This window comes from Calonectris borealis, chromosome 15 (genome assembly GCF_964195595.1).
Source record: "Calonectris borealis chromosome 15, bCalBor7.hap1.2, whole genome shotgun sequence".
Classification (NCBI taxonomy): Eukaryota; Metazoa; Chordata; class Aves; order Procellariiformes; family Procellariidae; genus Calonectris; species Calonectris borealis.
Window position 1 is genome coordinate 22,919,666 of NC_134326.1, and position 21,948 is coordinate 22,941,613.

The 21,948-nt window shown below is 42.8% G+C and overlaps 1 protein-coding gene across 3 annotated transcripts; it reads left to right on the forward strand.

Moving 5' to 3' along the window:
- Nucleotides 1-388: 388 nt before the first annotated feature.
- On the forward strand, nucleotides 389-21,171 carry CANX (calnexin). 3 transcript variants are annotated; one of them, XM_075164738.1, is made up of 15 exons: nucleotides 389-453; nucleotides 8,417-8,602; nucleotides 9,070-9,143; nucleotides 9,654-9,712; nucleotides 9,969-10,110; nucleotides 11,420-11,501; nucleotides 12,895-13,087; nucleotides 14,007-14,196; nucleotides 14,935-15,048; nucleotides 15,549-15,705; nucleotides 16,038-16,253; nucleotides 16,654-16,773; nucleotides 16,880-17,024; nucleotides 17,164-17,255; nucleotides 17,845-21,171. In XM_075164738.1, exons 2-15 carry the CDS (start codon nucleotides 8,420-8,422, stop codon nucleotides 17,896-17,898), a joined length of 1,821 nt encoding a protein of 606 aa, XP_075020839.1. In that variant the 5' UTR covers nucleotides 389-453; nucleotides 8,417-8,419; the 3' UTR covers nucleotides 17,899-21,171. The 3 variants fall into 3 exon arrangements, with proteins under 3 accessions (XP_075020839.1, XP_075020840.1, XP_075020838.1); XM_075164739.1 differs by lacking the exon at nucleotides 389-453 and adding an exon at nucleotides 456-524; XM_075164737.1 differs by lacking the exon at nucleotides 389-453 and adding an exon at nucleotides 5,447-5,511.
- The last annotated feature ends 777 nt before the right edge of the window (nucleotides 21,172-21,948 follow it).

Below are 21,948 nucleotides of genomic sequence, written 5' to 3' on the forward strand. Positions count from 1 at the left end.
CGCGGCGGAGGGGCCGTGAGGCAGCAGGCGGCGGGGGGAGGGGGGACGTGAGGCAGCAGGCGGCGGCCGGGCGCTGCTCAGCCCCCCCCGCCGCGCGGCCCGGCGCCGCATCGCACTGTCGGCCTCCGCAGCGCCCCTAGACCCAGAGCCGTTGGGTCCCCGCCCACATTTCAACGGCCTCCCCTCAACGAGCCAATCACCCAACACTTCCTGCAACTCCACCAACCAATTACAGCGCTCCACGAAGGGCAGCGCCGTTGGGGCGTGTTTTGAGGCGGGCAGGCCGTTGAGCGGCTGCATCGCCAGCCAATCGAGACGCCGGCCTGGCGGCGGGGTGGGCGGGCGGGCGCGCTCTCCGCCAATGGGAGAGGCGGAGCGAGGTGGGCCGGGGGCGGGGCTGGCGCGCGGTAGATAGGCGGGCGGCGGCGCTGGGCGCCCGGGCACGTGACGGAGGTGAGGGCCGCCGGGGAGGGGAGGCTGGGGGCGGCGGCGGACGGGGGCGCGCGGGGCTGCGGCGCGGCGCGGTGAGTGCGGCCCCTCCTTCCCCCCCCACCCCACCGCCCCGCCACGGCCGGGGCAGCTCCGCGACCAGTGGGGTGGGGGAGCGGGGCGCGGGGCATGCCGGGGGATTGGCGGGGCAGTCCGGGGGAGCCGGGCCTGCCGGGGGGCGCGGGGCGGCGGGATGCTGCTGGGCCTCGGGTGTGGTGGGCGGTGGGGGCCCGTGCGCGCGCCGTGGGGCGGGGAGGGCGGCGGGTTCCCCGGGAGCCGGGGCGAGGGCGGCGGGCGGGGCGCTCCCCGTGGGCCCCCGAGAGGCCTGGCGGGGAGCGGCGGGGCTTCTGGTAAGTTCTGGGACCTCCGGGCTGGGGAGCGGCTTGTGGCGGGGCCGCGGCTGGAGCGGGGCGGTGGGGCAGTTGGTTGTCCCCCCGACGGGGCGGGACGGGGAGCGGGGGTCGGGGGTGGACGTGGGCTGGCGGCGTCGGCGTGTGGTTTGGGTTTTATCCGCCGCCTTGTCCCAACGTCGGCGGTAGCGTGTCGAAGTAGTCCTGAGCTACCTGAGGACGCTCCCCTGAGCAGGAAGGGGCGGCGGGCGCGGGGCATAGCGTGTGGCCTGGTTCGGGCTGTGCGAGGGGACGTGGAAGCCTCTGGAAAGGGGGAGCTCAGGGCGCAGAGCGGGAGGCCCAGCAGGTGGGGGGAGGATGTGGTAACCAACGGCGAGGGAGGCCAAAGGTGAGGTACAGACGAGGAGGCTGCAGCAGCGAGGTCTGATAATTTGAGGAACTTAAAACGCACGCTTTGATTTTTACTGCCTGAGTATCATTTGGGTTTGGGTGTCTTCAAAATAGTATATAAATGACATCTTAGTTCTCATTTTTGGCTGAGGATTGTATTGTGTGCTTTTAAAACAAAAAACCCCACACCTCTGAGTTCAAGCATGCATGGCCTACTGCTTTCTTGTCTGTACTGATTCTGAAGAGTGAACTTTCACATGCAGTTTTGTGGTTAAGAACTTTCTAGGCTGTAGGGAGAGAAATGCTGCAGGTGATCTGGTTGTGAAGGGAAGCAGACATGTATTAATAGTAGTAGTAGTAATAGTAAAGGTCCAGACTATATTATTATTAATGTTAACGTAATTAACGCTGCAGCGCTTTTGTAGAGCGTTGTGGAAAACTCTTTCTGGAACTTATTTAGAGTATGTGAGATATCTGAAAACTAGTCTTTAGGAATGTAATGTATTTCTAAATGCAGTATGTTTACTTAATGTTGTCAAATAAGTATAGCTAACACACAGGCTTTATGGGACATTTTACCCACTGTGCTTTGGGTTGTTGCTAAAATATTGCAAGGAGATAGCAGAACTATAATAATGTATGAGATAATACAGATAAAATACTGATTAAATACAGGTTAAAATATGTTACTCTAGGATCACTCTGATGCACTTGAAATGACTTCAAAAACCTCCTTATTGTTGATTTGGCCATATTGCATGGGCTTATCCAAAGCACTTGATGAAACTAGGAAAAGCTTTGAGTTAAACTTTGTGTTTATGCTAAGTCTCAGTATTTCTAGTTTAAAAAAAAAAATATGAAGGAATACTGTACAATTTACAGACAACATCACAATCTGTGTATAAGATGTAAACTGCTTCCTGGTATCAGCTGCCCTCCTGGAACGGGAAGCCTAATGCAAAGCAGTAAGAAAGCTTGCAGCTTCCGTTGGATTACCCTCTCATTTGCTGTGCTGCAGCACTTCCCCCTAAGTAAATGAATAAATCCTTTACTGAGAATACACTGTGACTTGTACTTAGCCCTGCCTTTTACTTCCTTTTCTGGCCTTTCATTTTTCTGCCTCTAGTAGTGATTGTGGTGGCAGCCTATTCTTGCTGGAATCAGTTCTGTAGCAGGGCAAACTTGAATTGATTTCTAGGCATGATGGTCTGAAAGATCTTGGGGCATCTCCAGATCTCCCCCCGCCTGATGTAATTTTCCTAGCAGCCCATCTGTTTTATGGTCAAAAAGCCTTGCAGTTCTGTCTTTGCCCTCCAAGGACTTCCAGTTCTGCAGGAATTATCTCTTTGCTGGCAAACGGTACATGGTGTTTTCTCCCTTACTGTATCTGCACTGTTGTACATTATTTTTAGAAACTGCCATGTTTGAAATGCTTATTAAAAACAGGCTTTGTTGCTGTCACCTTTCACACCTAATCTCTTGCCTGGTTTGTGCTCCTTACAACCCAAACAGAAGGCAGCTTTTTCTGTGGGGCTGTCAAGCTCTCCAGGTGAGGTTTGGCTAATCCTTTCCAGGAGACTTTCCTCAAATCTTATGTAGCAGTGTATCTTAGCCATCCCCTTCTTTTTTTAAAAAAAAAAAAAAAGGGGGGGGGGGAAGGGGGATGGGCGAAGCACCCCCCCACAGAGCTCCTGCCTCTGGCCTGTTGGAAGCAAGGCTGTTTCGGTTTAGCCTTGTCTGCTGTTCATTGAGTTATGATGTTAAAGGCCGAATCTTCACAATGCTGGAAGTTGTCTAGCTGTAAAACTAAGCCTTTAAGGGGAAAAGTGTTGTCTGCATCATATGAATTGCTGCATATATATGAATATAATTTTGTTACATTCCTCTTAGAGTGGTGGTGAGGTAACGTACTGATTGCTGAAATTATAGTGTTTGGCCACACAGTTGTTCAGCCTTGCCATAGAGGGTAGATGTCCCAAATCTGCCTAAAGACAGGGCTGTCTTAGATGAGCATGGATGACAGGAACTGCACATGAAACTACAGCATTAAGCTGACTCTGCTGCCAACAGCTTAATTTCCTTTATCCTTGGCTACTTACTTTATCTCACAGTACTTTCACTTGTCCTGCTACAACTCTTTCTGCCTTTGCGTGCTGGATTGGACTGAGGTATTGATTCAGGGTTAAAATAACATGGCAGAAGGACTTCAAGCCATCTTAAACCAGCTGCTAGTTCATCGTGAGGCTGTGTAAACAGTTACCCTGGCACCGCAGAGGAGCCAGGGTGTGGAAGGTGGAGGGATTGTGAGATGTAGAAGAGGTTTCCTCTGCCACCCAGTAGTCTGACTTTAAGAAACTAGTGGACTACTAAGTAGGGTAGGCAAGCCTTTGCTCAGAAACCATAAAAATGTCATTTGAGAGGCAAAATGAGTACCTGTGTCTCAGCCTTTCTGTTCGTGTCTCCTTGCATTATTTTTGTGTTGTGATGAATTTCTTTACTTTTGTGCCTTTAAATTTTTCTTCCATAATTCTTGCCTTGCATGAGGCTGCATTGTGCTTCCACTGTAAATACTATACTGAAATCCAGTATTTGGAACACAGGACTTTGCTAGCAAATTTTGCTCTTCCTATATTTAAGTCATTCAACTGTCACTTCGGATGCTGCTGAAACAGAAACCACTGATGCTCTTCCAGTTAAATTGCTGAAGTGTAGGTCATAGTAAGTGACTTATTTTTAATAAGACCCATTTCATCTGACTGTTAATTCTAAAAAAAGTAAGTAGTAAACTGGATAGCCAGTAGCAATTCAACTGTAGTTATACATCCTGAAATATGCAGTGTTAAGAACTGGCTTGATGAACCACTCAAATAGATCAGTAACTGAGGAGATGATTAAACTGGTTTTGCAGGCTCTGTTTGACCTGACAGGGAAGTTACTTTCTAAATAGTATGTTCTGGAAGTGTGATAGCAAAGAACTTAAACATCCTTTGTGTGGGCCCTTCTGGTGTCTGTCCTTCCCCAGGAAATGTATGTTAGAGAGTGGTGGCAACTCTGTGGTGTTTCCAGAGTGTCATGCCAATAACTAAGAAGAATTTTCCTCTTTATGCCCAGTGAAAGGGGAGTTCTAAATAAAAATAAATCTCTGAAGCTGCATGGCTTTCTTGAAATCCAAAGGTAGCAATCACTTGGCCCCTCTATGGCAAGAAGCTGATCCTGTCTCTGAATCTCACCCCAATTTGGTTTAGTTTTTACTTTGTGCAGCTGTTCCAGGTGTCTGTTTTCAGTGCTCTGCTATAGCTCCTGTAAATTCCAGGGGAAAATGCTTTGGCCTTTTGCAAAGCAGGTGAACAGTGCTTAAATGTCAGCTATAAATTCTCTAGTGTAGAAGCTGGCTGTGGATGGACACACAGACAGAACAAGTGATCTGTTAGCCCTGGCAGTCCTGAGCTCTCTTCCTAGTTAGTACTTTGGTATTAAACTGCAGTAGTTTTCCCTTTGATCCAAGTGGTGTGCCAATATTTATAAGTGTCTAAAGACCTTATTTAAAAAAAAAGGTAAATGAAGTTTTAGTCATCTTTGACTTGAAATGCTGTTATGATGAAAATGAGGGTTGCACTGAAGTAGAATGGAGACGTCAGAAGCTCTTGCCTATTATAAAAGGGTTCCTTTGTTAAAGGCTTTTGGCAGTTGCATGATCAGAAATACACTAACCTTCAGAAATATTACACAGTTAAGCCTAAAGAAGGGAAGTGCAGGCAGAGTTAAAAATGGCTGATGATGATAATTGCTTGGAAGTTGGACACTTCTTCAAGGGAGAAATCTGATCATAATAGAGGAGGTGGCTGTGCGTCTGAAGGTTCGACTACATTTTAGGTGACTAATTGAACACCTGTAGTTGATAGCAACTTAAAGCTCCACTGAAAAATTGGTTTATGCCTGTTTTCTATAAAACCCGAGTTTCTTCTCTCTCCACCTCCCCTGCCTTTCTGTCTTCTATTTAGGAATAACCTAATTTACTAGGGCATAATCACGTTTATATTGTGTCCCTAAGGATTGTGTGAAGTGAAGTTGAAATTTTCTCCTGTAGCAGTACATCCACTATGGATAGAAGTAGCCTTTTAAATATCAAAAATGTGTGCTTCACTTAAATTGCTCTTCTGAGAACATACTGTCTTTTGTTTCTTATAATTTAATTAGTTTATATATTGTTACAGATTAACAGAATAAGGAGCTTGGCATGACAACTGGCAGTTGCAGGAGATGCTACCAGTCTGTACTCAAGGTGTGTGGCTGGTAGCTTATGTTGAGTTTGGGACTGATTTAATACGTAGGAGGTGTCCTAAACAGCTTTCTGAAGGGATATAAACTTGTGCATACTGCTTGCCAATGATTATAAAGAGGCAAAGACGTGAAACTGGATTAGTTTCTCTTCGTGCTTTTAGCTTTCTTTTTTTTGGGAGGGGGAAAAAAAAAAAACTTGCTTGGGAACTTGAACAGATAATACTTCTATCTTGAAATGAGGTTCAGTGAGGCCTCAAATCCAGACGGAGCATTAACTGATAAACGTAGACCTACAGGTAGATACCTATGGTTGTATCAGGAGCACACATGTGCGGAGCAGCATAGCTTCTGCCCCTGCTGTACGGGTCACCGGTAGAATTGTCTGGTTTTACTAGGATGCTTTGACAGAATTGTCTGGTTTTACTAGGATGCTTTGACAGAAGAATTTCTGGAGCAACCTTGCCTGCAATATGAGGCTATGCAGCTTTGCCACTTACGTGCTGGCATTTACCAAAGTCCATTTGCTGCTGACAAATATTTCTGAAAGGTTGTAGTTGGGATGGGATTGTGAAGTAGGTAATTATTACATATGGAGTCAGTACTGGCATGAAAGTTAGGGGGAATGATTTAATTCTTTCACCAAAACTTTATTGCTGGTTGGCTAGTGGTGAGATTACTTAAGGGATTACTTGCATGCTAAATTGTTAATATCCTTTGCACAGGCTTGGGAGGAAGTATGCAGAAACTCCTTCCTCTTAGAAGGAGAGGATGGAATTGGCTTATTTTTAACCTTGCTATATTTTTAAGATTAATTTCCTCATATCACTTTCCAAATCATGAAGGGGTCATTCTATCTGCATGATATAATTTGAAAGCAGTTATAAAACTTGGGGTAAGATCTTCCTGAATTTAACTCTGTTAAAAATATATTTGATGGTAAAGTAAGACAAAATTCAGCCCTTCCCTTGGAAAGGTGTCCTTGTGCCATCTCATCTGTAGCTGCTTCAGGACACATCCAGAGCTCTAAAGATCACTTTTTACAATGAAGTTTCAGGCTCTTGTTTTCTGTACTGTTTTTATGCTGGTGGGCATGAGTTATTTAGAAAGCATGCTATCTGTGCAAGAGGAACTTGAAGTTCCAAAGGTACCAATGTTTGCTTGACAGTTTTCAATCCTTGGTTTTGTATTGTTGTTCCCACATTAGTAATAAGAGCTATGAGCTGCTATGAGGTCTGAAGCTTTTCAATTTTGGCTGTACGCTGGCTGCATTAAGCAAACGAGCTTTGCTCATATGTAACAACACTTGAAAGTTTTTGTCAGCTGTTCATGCTGTGAATGGTGTCCTTTTGGCACAGAGGTGTTTCGGGACAGTTGCCTGAACTGCGAGGGGGAGGGTTGTGAGCATGCATTTAGACCGTAATCCTCAAGGCCATCACTATTGTTAGAAAACTGGCTGCAATTGCATGTTGCTGTAGTGACAAACTGGACATGACCTCAGCACAAGCCTTTAAAATACAGTTTTGCTGTAGTTATAAAACATGCCTTCTGTCATTAGAAGTAAGTTAAAGAATAATCTAAGAACAGTAGATCTGGTATGCGGTGTAGTTTTGGAGTGTTGGATACTGCTGATAAGCCCTTAAGACTGTAAATTCTTTTAGTTGCCTAAACATGCTTTGGAAAGTTGAAAGTTTGTTTTCTAGCATGATCTTATGCCCCTACAGGCACTACTAACTCTGCTTGAGTTATGTTTGTAAGTCTACAGGGCTACAGCCTGAGGCAGGAGTCTAAGGGAAGGAGCAGGTGTTTGGTTTTATACTTGCTTTCAAAAAAGTATTAGTCTCAGTTACAACTCTGGTTTTGGAAGAAAAATTTGGAATGTGATTCAAAGGAGAAAAGGTGAGCAAGGCACAGGTTGTTTTCATGGAGGTTTTTTTGGCAGGTAAAACTATGAGTAGCATGCTAGGAGTGTTGCCTTCTGTATCAACCTAAAGGTGTGGTATCTTGTAGTTTTTCTAGCAAGAAAGTCAAATTGAAACCCATTTTACTTACAAGATCTTTTGAGCTACAGCTTGCCAAGGCCTACCATATTTTAGGTTTGACAATGTGCTGGGCACCTTATAAATTAGTTTAATTCTATAAAGCCTCTATTAATGGATAATTCTTCTTCTTTGGTCATCGAGATCGAAAGAGGGGAATCAAATCAACTGTCTATTAAATAGTAAGAAATTTTCTCCTGGGTCTGCCTCAGTAACCTCAACTGCTTATAGGCATCTGCCAGTAGTATCGATGACTGGCAGTAATTCCAGAATAAAACCTGGGGAAGGGGACTGATGAATGAAAATGCCAGGACAAAAAAATATTGAAGAGGAAATAGAGGATTGATTATTCCATAGATTACTCTCTGTTTGAAAGAGCTAGCTAATTGTATTTAAATTCCTGAACTGAATGGAAATTTCAGTTTCTGCATGATGCATTTAAAGTCTTTCAAAAGTAAGAAACAAGTTTTCTGTTTGAGCTTTTGCTTAACAAAAAAGCAACCTATAGGTTGTGGTGTTGTGTATATGTGTCTGCTGTTCTGCTCATGGACTGTGGCAGTGTAAGAGCAAAATTAAGACGCTTCTGCAGCATGATCTGCAGAACTTGCACACATGGTCCTCCACTCGGCTAACATCTGTTTTGTATTAAATACTTTAGCTTTATGTTGTATTCCTCTCCAGCTTTTAGAGCTGTCTCAACTGGCCAGATGCAGTAAATAAGAGCTGAACAGATAAGTTTGCACTTTTCTTTCAGTGGTATGACTAGGCACTTCACCTGTTGTCTTGGATGCCCAGTTTTGTACCAGGAAGTAGTGCTTAGCTCTGTGTGCAGCACTGGCTTGACCTCTTTGCCTTGTCCTACTTACTCAGATCATGGAGCTGAAATGGCTACTGTATGTGACCCTGCTCGCTCTTGGGACTCTTGCTGTCCAGGCACATGATATGGATGATGACAATGATGGTGATGATGTAGTTGATATTGAGGATGACTTGGACGATGGCATTGAGGAGGTAGAAGAGTCAAAGCCTGAAATGAGCACTCCTCCAACTCCAAAGGTTTGGCATGGAACTTCTTTTAAAAACTGAATTATCACTTGTGTTGTGGTGAATGTAAGTCTGATGAGAGTTGTCCTTACTTTGCTAACATTTAATACGTTGTGATGTTACTAAAATCTTATCTGGGAGTAGGGCTTGCAATTAAGCCTGGCTGCTTTGTTCCTATTCTCATGTCCCCACGTTCTTCCTGAAAACTTAGATCCACCCTTGAAATCTGTGATGTGATTATCAGGAGTTTTTTGCTAATGTTTACAGCTAGATACATACTTCAGTTTTAGTTGCAGACAAGAGCACAATGGCTTGGCACAAGCAGCAATATTTATGTAACTTCTGTATTTATGCTGCCAGAGTGTTCCAGGTAAGCTGTACTTGAGTGTAGAGGGGGAATATGAGCTGTATATGCCTGTACTTCTTTAGAGTAGAGAATGTGCCTTGAAAGGTGCATAAATGCCTCTCTTCTCCAATAGGTTACTTACAGGGCCCCAGTCCCAACCGGCGAGGTGTATTTTGCAGAGTCCTTTGATAAAGGAACGCTGGATGGGTGAGTATAATCTGAAGGATGATTCAATACAGCAAATAATAAAAATTTTGGTGAAAGGCAATGAAACTCTTACTGGAGCCTGTGTTATTCAAAATTGAATCAAAGGGCAGTGGTTGGTGAGGAATACACCAGTGACTATATGGGGCTGGCTGTTAAAGTGCTGAGCTAAATTAGTATTTCCTTAAGTTCTAGTAACAAGGGGGAGGTGAGCCATACATGTGTAATGTTTTAATCCTCATCTGACTTTTCACTTTCTTCAGGTAATGTGAGGATGGTGAGGTACAACTTCTATTTTTTTACAAGAGCAAGACACAGGCCATGATCCTACTTTGGGAGTGGGGTGGGAAGTGGCAAATGCAGAAAACTTTGCAGGCTTGGGGGTAGAACTCCTCAGGGGATCAAGACACTGGGGTGAAGTCGTAGGACAGCAAGGGTTACCTTATCTTAAGGGCAGGATTTTTACTGGGAAAAAAAGTATGGTTTTTCGATCATTGGATGTCTGTCTTCTAGATGGATCCTTTCCAGAGCAAAAAAAGATGATACGGATGATGAGATTGCCAAATATGATGGTGAGTCCAACCCAGGTTTTGGGTGATAGATGTTTCTGATGTCTTTCGTCATACCTGAAGAAGAGGTGCAAGCCTTTGTTTTCTGTTTCCCAGTTAAAATTATATTCACTGAAGAAAATGGGACGAGTGTTTATATACCTGGCTAAGAATATAAACTTGGAGGTTTTAAAATAATTTTTAGTGAAGATGTTATGCTAATAAGATACCCTGTTGGGCTAAACAAAGACTGGCTTGACATTGGTTAATTTCTCTCCAGGTAAATGGGAAGTCCAAGACATGAAGGACACTAAGCTTCCAGGAGACAAAGGGCTTGTGTTGGTAACCCGAGCCAAGCATCATGCCATTTCATCCAGACTTTCAAAGCCTTTTGTATTTGATACCAAACCCCTTATTATACAGTAAGTAAAGGATAACTTAATGTTCTGTTATTCCAAGGGAGACATGATAGCAGGGTGAGGTTAATTCCATAACTGAGCTTTTGTTGACTGGGGGTCTAGATGACACAAGATACTGCAACCTATTATTATACTGCTTAAGTAAGAGTAAAATAGCAACCCATATTCCCAAAGTGGGAAGTTAGGGACAGCATGGGTCCCTCTGAAGCCTGAAAAGGAAAGAAGTCTATGAAAACTAGACTTGGTAACCTGTTTCGGGACTTCAATTCACTTGATTTAATTGTAGTAACAAGGTCAGGCAACTGACTTTTGTACTGCTAATTGTGAAAGTCCTTGTCCTTTTGGAGAAAAGCTGGTCTGTATGTAGGTCAGTGCACTTCCTTATGCAGTAAATTGCCCCCTGTTTCCAAGGTGGAGTGGGCAGAGTGGTGAAGATGCACTCATTTCCTCCTTCCTTTGTCTTAGCTCATCTGTCGTGAAAGATGAACAGCTTGCCTAGCTCTGTTTGGCCATGACTGATGTAGCAGAATCTGCTTGCACGTATGTTAGACTAGCAAGAAGGGAAAAAATCATTCAGTGAGAACAGTTGAATTCTGGATCATTACCTACTTTATCAGTTTTAAACAAAGAGTAAGCTAATTCGTGTTTGCACAAGATAATGAATTGGTCACTTTGCTTTGCAAGACTCTTTAGTTTTGGCTCAAAATACAAGGCTAAAAATAAATCCCAGTGGTCATCCACTCCAGCTGCTGGCATTGAGAGAGGATCAAGCATACTTAGCCTATTCCTGACAGAGATGGTTTGCCTTTTCAGACGCCTTGGCATCCTTAAATATACTGTTGTATGCTTATAACCCTAAAGGGGATTCTCCTAGGATCCAGTAGTTGTCGCTTTGGTAGTCTTGCAAATTGAGTTGTCTGCCATAGTAGTTGTGAAGAAAATAATTGGCTTACCTTAATCTCTGTTGCAGTGTCTTATATACTGGTAAGCTTTTTCTTCCTTCTCTTTACTTCTAGATCATAATCTTCTAGACCAGCACTCAACTCCTTTAATCTTTTCTTTCAGGTTAAGTCTTCTAAATCCTCAATTTTTCTTGTTTCTCAGGTCCTTATGAATATTTGCTTAGTCCTTAGAGTCTGTGTGTATTTTTAGTGTGTATTTTTAATATTCACTGGACATGTGATTTAAAGGAAACAACAACAAAACACTCTTACTCTTAATTTGTACTTGAAAATTGTAATTGTGTATTACAGAAATAATTTTTCCTCATGTATAACATGTTCTCCCCTTCTCTGTCCAAAACTAAAATAAGGTATGAAGTAAACTTCCAAAATGGAATAGAGTGTGGCGGGGCCTATGTGAAATTGCTTTCAAAAACCCCTGAATTGAACCTGGTGAGTAATGCTGCTACTTTGAGTATTAGCTGTGAAACAAAACTTTTTTCATTTTGCTTCTTCCTGAAGAAACCTCTTCAATAAAGGCAGTGGGGCATATTTAGGGCCTGATCTCCAAAGTACTTTGCACTTAGCAGTTTCTGGCCTCTTGAGTGAAAACTCTGGAGTTTTATAGTAGCTGAGCAGTTCTAGACCTTTGCTAAAGTCTGGAATATTTCAGATTTCCCTAGGTTCTAGGACCAAAGAGGAGGTATCTTATGAGAGTAGCCAGTGTATGAGGAGCTCCTCAGGAAGCTGTTGCCTGGACAAGTAGACACCATGTTCCATCTTCTAAAACAGACCAATGCAAGTAACTAAAAATATACCTTGCATTTATTGCTTTGTCTTTGACATGTGAACCCACTTGTGAGTTACTGGGTATATTTAAAAAAAAAGTCTTCAGTGGTTGGACTGGATACAACCTTATATGTTCAGCTGCACTAGCTATATAGAACCATTTGCTTCATAAACAACCCTTAAAAGTGTGGTCAGTGGAAGAGACCATGCTACAACTCCTAAGGATTAAGAATAACTTTCTCTCCTCTCGATACACTTACCTAAAGTGGTTTAGCCTATTCAGACAAAGCTTAACTGCTGGGTCACCTTCCATAGGCTTGTGTAGCCTATGGGTTTTCTTTAGTCATCTTCCTAGACTTTATAGGAAGTACTTTTTATGACTTGTTACCCATCCTTCTCCTTTCCTTCCGCAGTCTCATTGGAGTTGTATTATTAATACAGATTCCAAATTATTAAAAAAAAGACACCCAAAAGACTATTTGGCTGTCTAACCAGTTCCACACGTGCATTGAATTTTAAGATAACATTAGCAAGAACAAATAGACTTGCTTGCAATGCTCAAAGGTGAGATTATTATATCCAGTTAGCTCTCGGATTGAGACAGTACACCAGTTTATAAGTGTGTAAACTAAATACAACTTGGCCTTACTTTTAATAATGCTGCTTATTGTTTTGTGTGAAAGAAATTCACTGGACTAGCTAGTTGTTCATTATTACCAGTAACTGGTATTTCCGTATTGATAGCTTTTAAAAATCTTTATTGTAATGTAGAGTTATACTTACACATTGCGGTTGTAACTTACACTGATCTTTTTGATAACACTTGAATAGGTGTTTTCCATCTGGGAAGTAGAGACTAAAGGTGCAGAATCAAGTAGCTGGGATAATTCTGGTGTTTTCTCTAGAGGCTTGTATTGATTCTACAAAGTGTGGGTACTTCACTGGCTTGATATCCAAGTTGCAGAATAATTTCTGATGAATTGGGAGTTCTTAGGCCAGGCAGTGACTTATGTTGTGTTTCAAAATAATGGTATGAAGTTTTGCATTGTTTTTAAAGGATCAGTTCCATGACAAAACTCCATATACAATCATGTTTGGCCCTGACAAATGTGGAGAGGACTATAAATTGCACTTCATCTTCCGGCACAAAAACCCAAAGACTGGCAAATATGAGGAGAAGCATGCAAAGCGTCCAGATGCAGACCTGAAGACTTACTTTACTGATAAGAAAACCCATCTTTATACTCTGAGTACGGTGACTGTTAACTATGCATGTTAATAACTACTACTATGTGTACTGAATCAAAAGCTCATAAAATGAGCTAGATGAACAACTGAATATTTGTGTCAACACACCATACAACTAAAAATCACTTGAAAGCTCTGAACACAAAAACTAATGTTCTTATACAAAGGGTTATTTCTTCCTTGCAAGAAGTCTTGATTCATGTAAGAAGGGTCATGAGACCTTGAACTTAATAGTTAAAGGAGAACTCATTTCAGAGCAGTCATGAGTAACTTCATATGCTAAGTATATCCAAAATAATTATCAACATTTATAAACTGCTTGAATGCTGCCCCCTAGTAATTTGGGGTATACTAGGCTTTAGATTTAGAGGGATAGTCTTTTTTCTTGCTGCTTTCATAGTACCATAGACAAACTCAGTGGTTCTTGAAGTACAGTGGCTGGTCTGGTCTATTAGCTATGACTAAAATCTTTCAGGGAGTAGTCGGAGGATCTCGCTAGCCTTTCCTACTACAGAGGCAGCAATGGATAAAGGAGTGAGATTAAAATCCTGTGAGTCAGTAGTAGGGAGTCTTATTCTTGAGCAGAATGTGAATACATATGTTCTTACTACTAAAGCAATACTTACTGTGCCAAAGTCAACTTACTGTATTAACTAGTAAATCACTCTACAAGCTTCTTGTGCTTTTAGCATATTTAAAGGAGGACTCTTGCAATGAGTCTTTCTCACAAGGTGAGATGTGGTACATCATCACTAGTTATACTTTGGCATAAGGAGAAAGGTTCTTAATTCTTTAAAACAATTGCTGGGTAGGTGGAAGCTTGGATTGCTGAAGTTGTTGTACAGTGGGAATGAGTGATGCTTTATGAAGCATGCTTTGTATCGTATATGTAATGGCTACATCAACTTTTTTCCTTAACAGTCTTGAATCCTGATAATAGTTTTGAAATACTGGTTGATCAAACGGTTGTCAACAGTGGGAATTTGCTAAATGATATGTCTCCTCCCGTGAATCCACCCCGAGAGATTGAGGACCCAAATGACCAGAAGCCTGAGGACTGGGATGAGAGACCAAAAATCCCAGACCCAGATGCTGTTAAACCAGATGACTGGTAAGCTGTTGGAGGGGTGGAGCTGAGGGAAGCCTTGGCCTGATAATTTGATCCTGATCAAAAAGTCTTTCTCAGATGACTTATAGAAGGTTTTGAGTCACCCTTGTAATCAAAACACAATCAGTTTAGGCAGTAGTTTGGTAGACAAAGGCAGATAGGATCCATGTACTCTGGGAATTACTGTTTAGTGCTCCTGTTACTGTGCTGGCCGCAGATGAAGTTTGTACTGAAACGCTATGCTAGCTGATGCTTTCATCCCTGATGAGATCAAAAGACGAGCTGCAGAAGGTATAACTGTAAGATGTTTGTAGTTGTTTGTGTCATGCATAGTTACAAGTGACTGAAATATCTGACATCCTAAATTGGAAACTGATACTGGGTTTCTGTCTTTAAGCTTATGCTATGTGAACCATGGACTCGAAATTCAAGCTCAAATGCATGTTTGCAGCGACCACTAAAATATGGGACTTGCTGTAATACGCCCTTTCTAGGTTGATTTTAAAAAATAAGTAGTATTACCTTACAGTTGGCGCCATGACTGTGCCATGAGGCACATGTATAGGTAACAGATGGCAAGGCAATTCCTTTCTGAAATCACAGGGTTATGCTTGCCCTATTAGAAGTGAAACTGGCTGGTAGTCTAGATCAGTGGGTTTGTTCAGAGTCTGTAGAATCATGCTTCGGGGTTAAGAACTTCAATGTGTTGCGTGTGTTAATACATAATATTCTGTTATCAAGGGATGAGGATGCTCCTGCAAAGGTTGCAGATGAAAATGCTGTGAAACCAGAGGGCTGGCTGGATGATGAGCCAGAATATGTAGCAGACCCTGATGCTGAGAAGCCTGAAGATTGGTACGTTTACTGCCTGTTGCAAATCACAGCAAATATTTCATTGCTTTGGTACTGGCTTTTACAAGTATACGAATAGCTAGTTCATTCATGTTGCTTGCTAACAAAGTCGTTGATTTGGGCTATCTTGCTGCAAAAGCAGAAGGCAGAGTTGGTCTGAGGAGTCTTGTGTTCTTGCGTTCACCTGTGCACTTTTCACTGTTCTATGATTGTAAGCTGAACAGGGCAGGGATGGTCATCTTGCAGTTATACCATACTTGGAAGGGCTGTCGGGGGAGGCTGTGCTCAGGGACTGGCTTTTATTGAGCTTCTGTGCTTCCAAGCTACTTCCTGAAATCTTCATTCCTTCTGCAGTGTCTTTACCTACACACCAGTGCCATACAAAGTTTCAGTATCTCCATTTTATGGTAGGAATTTTAACTTTCCCAGAAATCAGACATTGTCTAAGTCTTGCTCTGTATAAAGACAAGGGGCGGACTTAAAAACTGAATTTCCCTTTTCAGGGATGAGGATATGGATGGTGAATGGGAGGCACCTCAGATTGCAAATCCTAAATGTGAGACAGCCCCTGGCTGTGGTACCTGGCAGCGACCAATGATTGACAATCCAAACTACAAAGGCAAATGGAAGCCTCCTATGATTGATAATGTGAACTATCAGGTTGGTGTTTTCATTGCTTAAACTGCTGGCCAATGCAGCATTTCTCTTACAAAAAGCAGAATGACTTAGAGTCTTTAGATTCAGCAGGTGTAATTAAGAATACAAATACTGTCATATATTGTACTGTGTTTCAAGTGGACAGATTCAAAGTGCTTTCTTACTTGGCTTCACTTCTTTGTAGCACAGATGAAAATTGATTCCTAAAACCTGACAAGTTGCAGCCATAGACATTGTAATTAAGTGCAATGGATTGGTCTTTCAGTTCAAAATGGGCTGACAACTAAAAATTGTGTTACAGCGGGTGAGGCTTGAATGTCTTTTGTCTTTCCTAGGGTATATGGAAACCTAGGAAGATCCCAAACCCAGATTTCTTTGAAGACTTGGAACCTTTCAAGATGACTCCCTTCAGTGCTGTGGGACTTGAGCTATGGTCAATGACTTCTGACATCTTTTTTGACAACTTTATCATCTGTACTGAAAGAGCTGTGGCTGATGACTGGGCCAGTGATGGATGGGGACTGAAAAAGGCAGCCGATGGTGCTGCAGAGGTGAGAATTAAAGGTTTAATTGTGTGTTTCTGACTGGAACAGTAGCAGCATTGCTGCTGTGCTCTCCCACAGTCTTTAACAATATATAGCTATATGTACCAAGGCTAGGGGTTATGATAAACTCGTTTGGAACCTCAATTCCTAATTATAATATGGTAATGGTTGCTATAAGTAGCAATGAGTGAGGTTTTTGCTCTGACAATTGGACTGTTAACTTTAGCCTAATTCTTCATTTGTAAACTGTGGAAAAAGTACTTGTGCAGGTTAGCTTTAATTTTTTTGAGGTATGATATATAATGTTCAAAGTTGCAAAAAACCTATTTGAAAATTCTATAGCTTAAACTTCACAGCTACAACTTGCTGTATGGGATGAAATTTGACAGTTCTTTTTATCTTACAGCCTGGTGTTGTGGGCCAGATGATGGCAGCTGCTGAAGAGCGTCCTTGGCTTTGGGTAGTCTACATCCTCACTGTGGCTTTGCCAGTGTTCCTTGTTGTCCTTTTCTGCTGTTCTGGGAAGGTATGCATTTCCTCCGATAATAAGTGGTACAATGTTTAAAAAGAGATCCAGCAAAATGTACCTTAAAGTCACAAATAATTGGCTGGTTTTGACAATTTTTTTTTAGAAACAGCCAAGTGCTGCAGAGTACAAAAAGACCGATGCTCCTCAGCCTGATGTAATGGATGAGGAGAAAGAGGAAGAAAAAGACAAAGGAGGCAAGGAAGAAGAAGAGGAGGAGGAGGAGGAGGAAGCAAATGAGGAAAAGCTAGGTAGGTAAACTAGATAATCTTGAATTGGTTTGCATTTTCTCTCTGATAGGCAGTAGGATTGGCAGACACAGAGTAAAGCCAACAGTGAAGTGATGGTAAGTCTTAATGAGAATGAGATTTTTTTTTTAATTTCTCTTAGAAGAGAAGCAGAAAAGTGATGCTGATATAGGAGGTGCTAGTCAAGAGGAGGAGGAAGAGGAGGAGGAAGAGGAGAGGAAACCTGCATCAGAGGTAAGAGTGCTTAATCTTTGAGGGAAGTCTTGTGTATTTTTTCCTTAAGTCATGTAGAACAAGCCTTACTAAAGTGTTTAAAAGTAAACCTGGCTCATGTGATACTCCCTCCCAGTGTCAGAACTTTGGAAAACTTCATTGCCCTGCAGAATAGGAATTGCTGTGGCCAACTTCAGCAGAGCTGGGCACCTTGCTAAAGGCACTGCCATAGACCCTGCATTGTGAGAGGAGTGGGATTGTGTGGAATGCATCTTCCTGAGGCAAAAGGCTTATTCAGCTTTGTGTGCAGTCAGGATGTGACCTCTTAAGTGCTCCACACTGACATAATGGCTGACTTAAAAATGGGTGGAGTGTTGCTTGAAGTTAAAGGGATTCTCACAGCAGCAGCAGCTGTTGAGTACTCTCAGCAAATAGTGTACATCCACCATGAATAGAAGGGGAGGGTAGTAACATCAGTAGGACCTTTCAAAAATTAAATGCTAACGTAGAAGTGAAAGTAGATTATTCCTTGTAGGTTTGCTCAAAATGGCTTTTAAGGGTATTCTTAGATTTTATTTCCTTGATGCTTACAGAAATTACTTTCTTGCAGGAGGAGGAAACTGTGAATAGATCACCCAGAAACAGAAAGCCAAGGAAAGATTGAAAAAAGTCATAAGAACTTGATCTGTGATCTTTTTTTTTTTTTTTTCAAACATGGTTCTGGGAGAGGACCTTGGACACCTTACATTGAAACTTGGACAAACCTCAAGATTTCACCATCCACAGGTTCCAGTAATACACTATCCAATGTAATAGTGTCTAGCAGTAAAATATTTGCAATCATCTGTTTTAAAGAACATCATTCCTGTAGAAAGAATGCATTTAATATAATGGGCTGTGGATTTTGGAATGTAACATAACTAACCTTTTCATTTTTGGTTTTAAATATTCTTTTCTGTTTTTAAGTAGATTGGTAGAACTTTTCCGGTCTCAAACCTTGGCTTAATTTAATATATATATTAGTGAAAAATAACAATGAATCTTGAAAGTGCTAGGTGAAAAAAATGCAGTTTTGTAACTAGTTTTTTTTACAAATATGTAAATTCCTAAATGCACCAATGTCTTTATATCCCTTAAAATTTGATAATTGTTTAAAGAAAAGTTGTCAATATATTTGACAACCCCTCTGCCCTCAAAAGAAGAAAACTGGGGAGGATGTATGGGGAAACCAGTAGTGAAAATCTCTAATCAATCAACTTCATTCTTGTGGGGGGAGGAGAAAGAGGAAGAAGGGGTGGAAGGAGGGGGTTAGTCAGTCTATAGAATATGCATACTATGCATGGCTAAAGCCCTGTTAAGTGTTGACAAATGATCTAGGATTTGGAGTGGGTCATCTTAATGTGGCATTTAATCCTGCGGACCTTGCAGATAATGGATTTTGTTAGTTCTTGAACTCTTTTTGTAAAGCTAATGGGTTGTTGGGGGGGTGGTGTTAGACTACTTCGCCCTTTCCCCTCTGTTCAGCCACTGATGCTTTCCTTTCTCTGTGACTATACAGCTTTTTCTGAGTGCAGCTTTGCCTCAGTTGCTGAAGTGCTTCATGTTCAGCTCATCGTCAAACTCTGTTTTTATAGCTAGGCCTGCTCCTTTCCAGGGTCCAAACACTGGATAGGACAGTGTCCCATATCCTCTCACTGTTATCACTGTATGTCTACTCCTGTAGAAATGGGGGAGGTAGTCAGGTAGACAAGCTGAACTGAGTATTTGTTAAGGGAGAGAGAAAAAAAACAACAACAACAAAAAAAAAAACCAAAACAAACAAAAAACCCCAAGACAACCAACCAAGATGTCAGTATTGTAGGGTGGGGAAGGAGCATGTGGAATATCTTAACTGGTATGTGAAACTGTTTAAGTCTTTTATCTGCTCTTCATGTAACAAATGCATCCTAAATTATATTGTGAATGTTAGGGAGTTCCACTTCCAGCTGAATAAATTTTTTTAAAGCGTTGAGTCTACCATATTATACTGTTTCAAACACTTTTTTTTTGTGGAATGCAGGTGATCACTACAAGAGCATACCTCTGAGGGTGAAATCTATGTAACTTCATTACACTGTACCAAATATGTTGGCGTTTGGATGTCTATATAGATAAACTTTTGCCTTTGTTTAGAGTGAAATTATATGTCTTGAAATTACTCTTCTTGCACTGAATTTAAACACTCCAGTGTTGTTTGGTCATAGCATAAGTATAGTGTGGGGAATAATTCCCAGGGGTTGGGGAGGGAAGAGTGTTCCAATTACCTTGCCAACAGTCTAACCAATTACTAAAAGACTCTTGGTTTTTCGGGTTTTTTATAAAACACCTTTTGCTGCCTGTCCTTATGTTGTATCCCTTGGTTGTTGTGTTTGAAATATTAGTGATCACAAATGCATAGCAGGATTTCTTGATCTTTCTGCAGTGTGCAAATAAACTGTTGTAAGCAAGATACTGGAAGTAATTTCAGACTTCTGTTGGGAGCTATTGCATGTTTAGAATGCCTTTGCCTGTTGAACACCTGGTAAATGCTGCTCCTTATTGCAAAAATAGCTTATACTCTGACATGGAAGATGTCATAGCTTAAGCATTGCTACTAGCTTGTTCTCAGGACTGTATTTTTATCAAGGAGCAGCTGCTATTTATGACTCTCAGTCCTTTGAGATGAAGTATATGTAAATGGTTTCAATTCAGCTAACATTTTGAGCACAACATAAAAATCTATTAATCTAATGTTTTTTTATCTTGATATGCAAATTGCCTTAAATTCCCAAACAATTCATGTGCATACCTGTTCTTTCAAAGCATCAAAAGTGAACTTAAGATCTGCTATCAGCTTTTAAATAGTATTATATTAAAGCTAATTGTAAATCTACATTTGCTTCTGCTAAATCTCCTGAAAAGGTCTCCTGTCTGCATGTTACGGCTTTTTTTGATACCATAGTGTATGCTTCTTGAATAATCACTACAATAAATGAAGACTTTCCAAAATGGATAGACAACTCCAAAGTTACTTTCATCCTGCTTTCTCTGACTTGGGTGGCTCAGTTTAACTTCAGAATCACTCTTAATTTTAAAGCCTTTGAGGAAAAATTAGCTATCTGCTTATCCTGAGTACTTTTAAAGCTTAGCTGTGTTTTTCGAAGTACTGAAGCTCTACCTGGTTGTAACCTCTGGACTAGGTCTGGAACTGTTCGCAATGCTGGAAGGTGTATTTGGGCCTTTTATGCCCACGCACCCCAGAGCGGCCGCCTCCCAAAAGGCTGCTCTGCTTGACTGACTGGGCTAGGCTGAGGTGGTCAAAACAGAACCCTGGGGGAGTAGGGGCAGGCAGAGTCTGAAACACGAGCCTCTAGAAATGCTGAAAATGGTTTTTCTCCCAGAGCTGGTGCCCAGTAAGGGGAGTTGATAAAGATGCAGCTAACCAGAACTAACTGGTTCAGAAGTGTCACTAGATGTGATCTAGCCTTTCTGGGTCTGGCTAATAGCGAATTATCACAGCTGGAGGCTGTCGCCTATAAAATGCATTGTGAATGTCTGTTGTAAGGTTGAGGAGGGGTTCCTGCAAGTGCTAATTCCTAGTAGACCGTATCTCTCCGTGGTGGTCTTGCGCTCTTCCCTTACTCCTTCCTCAAAAGCAGTGCTCCTCTTAGGCTGTGGTTACGTCTGCGGGGCTTGTGACCGCTCTTTCCATCCCCAGCTCTTCCCCAGTTAGTACCAGTATGGCCTCATGGTTTCAAAAAGGGTTTTGTGCGGTTTTTTGGGTTTTTTTTTTTTAGTGTTGCTGAAGAGGACTCTGATTTCATTTACAGAAAAGACCTGTCCATTTCAAAAAGGTACCTGTAGATGCAACTTGAAAAAACAAAATGTAAAAACTAATTAATAAAGAGACTTAAATCTGTTTGGCTTTCTTTGTCTAATTAGCACAACTGCCTAAGTCTTCATCGCTTCTGGTTGACTTGCAGCGAAGGGAGCAGGTCTGGCCTGGGAACCAGGCCATCAGCAAGGGACGGAGAAGAGGTGGCTCCGTGACCGCTCGCTGCAGGGCTGTTTTCCACCGCTCCGCAGCCAGCTGCTGCAAAGCTCACGTTTTGACCCAAAAGCAGAGGTGCCGTGCTGCAGGGGCGGGCGGGCCGGGGGCTCCCGTTGCCGCCGCCGCGGCCCACCCCTCCCTGTCAATCACTTCTGGCTCCGCCTCCCGGCGCGCCTGAATGGCTGCGCCCCCGCCGCGCCGCCCCCTCTCTGCCCGTGCCTTTTAAACGCGCCGAAGGCCGCCTCCAGATAGGCGCCCTGCCCGCCCACGCCTCTGCTGCCTAACTCGCGCTTCCGCGCCTTCCTATTGGCTCGGAGGGATGTCCCTCACGGCTCGAGACGCTCTACGCGACGTGACGTAGCCCGCCACCCAGGAAGCTCCGCCTATTTATTCTCAACTCGGCTCTTGCGGGGAAAAACAATTTCAAGATGGCGGCGGCGCGGATAACAATGGGGAGTCGGGGGTTCGGGCCGGCCCGCGCCTGAGAGCGGCGGCCGCTGGGCCGCGCTGCGCCGGGGGGGAACGGAGCGGGCTCCGGCCGGGCCCCGGAGGGGGTGGGCAGCGGCCACCGGGCACGGCTGAGGGAGAGGGGGGGAGCGGAGCGGCACCGGCCTCGGGGGAGAAGGAGGAAGTGGGGCGGGGGGA

Bases quoted from the DNA above. Each gene is read 5' to 3' on its own strand.
- CANX (XM_075164737.1), top strand. From the start codon at position 5,467: ATGACAACTGGCAGTTGCAGGAGATGCTACCAGTCTGTACTCAAG. The intron at 11,502-12,894 runs GTGAGTAATGCT...TTGTTTTTAAAG, and splicing joins AAACCCCTGAATTGAACCTG to GATCAGTTCCATGACAAAAC. The intron at 15,706-16,037 runs GTTGGTGTTTTC...TGTCTTTCCTAG, and splicing joins TTGATAATGTGAACTATCAG to GGTATATGGAAACCTAGGAA.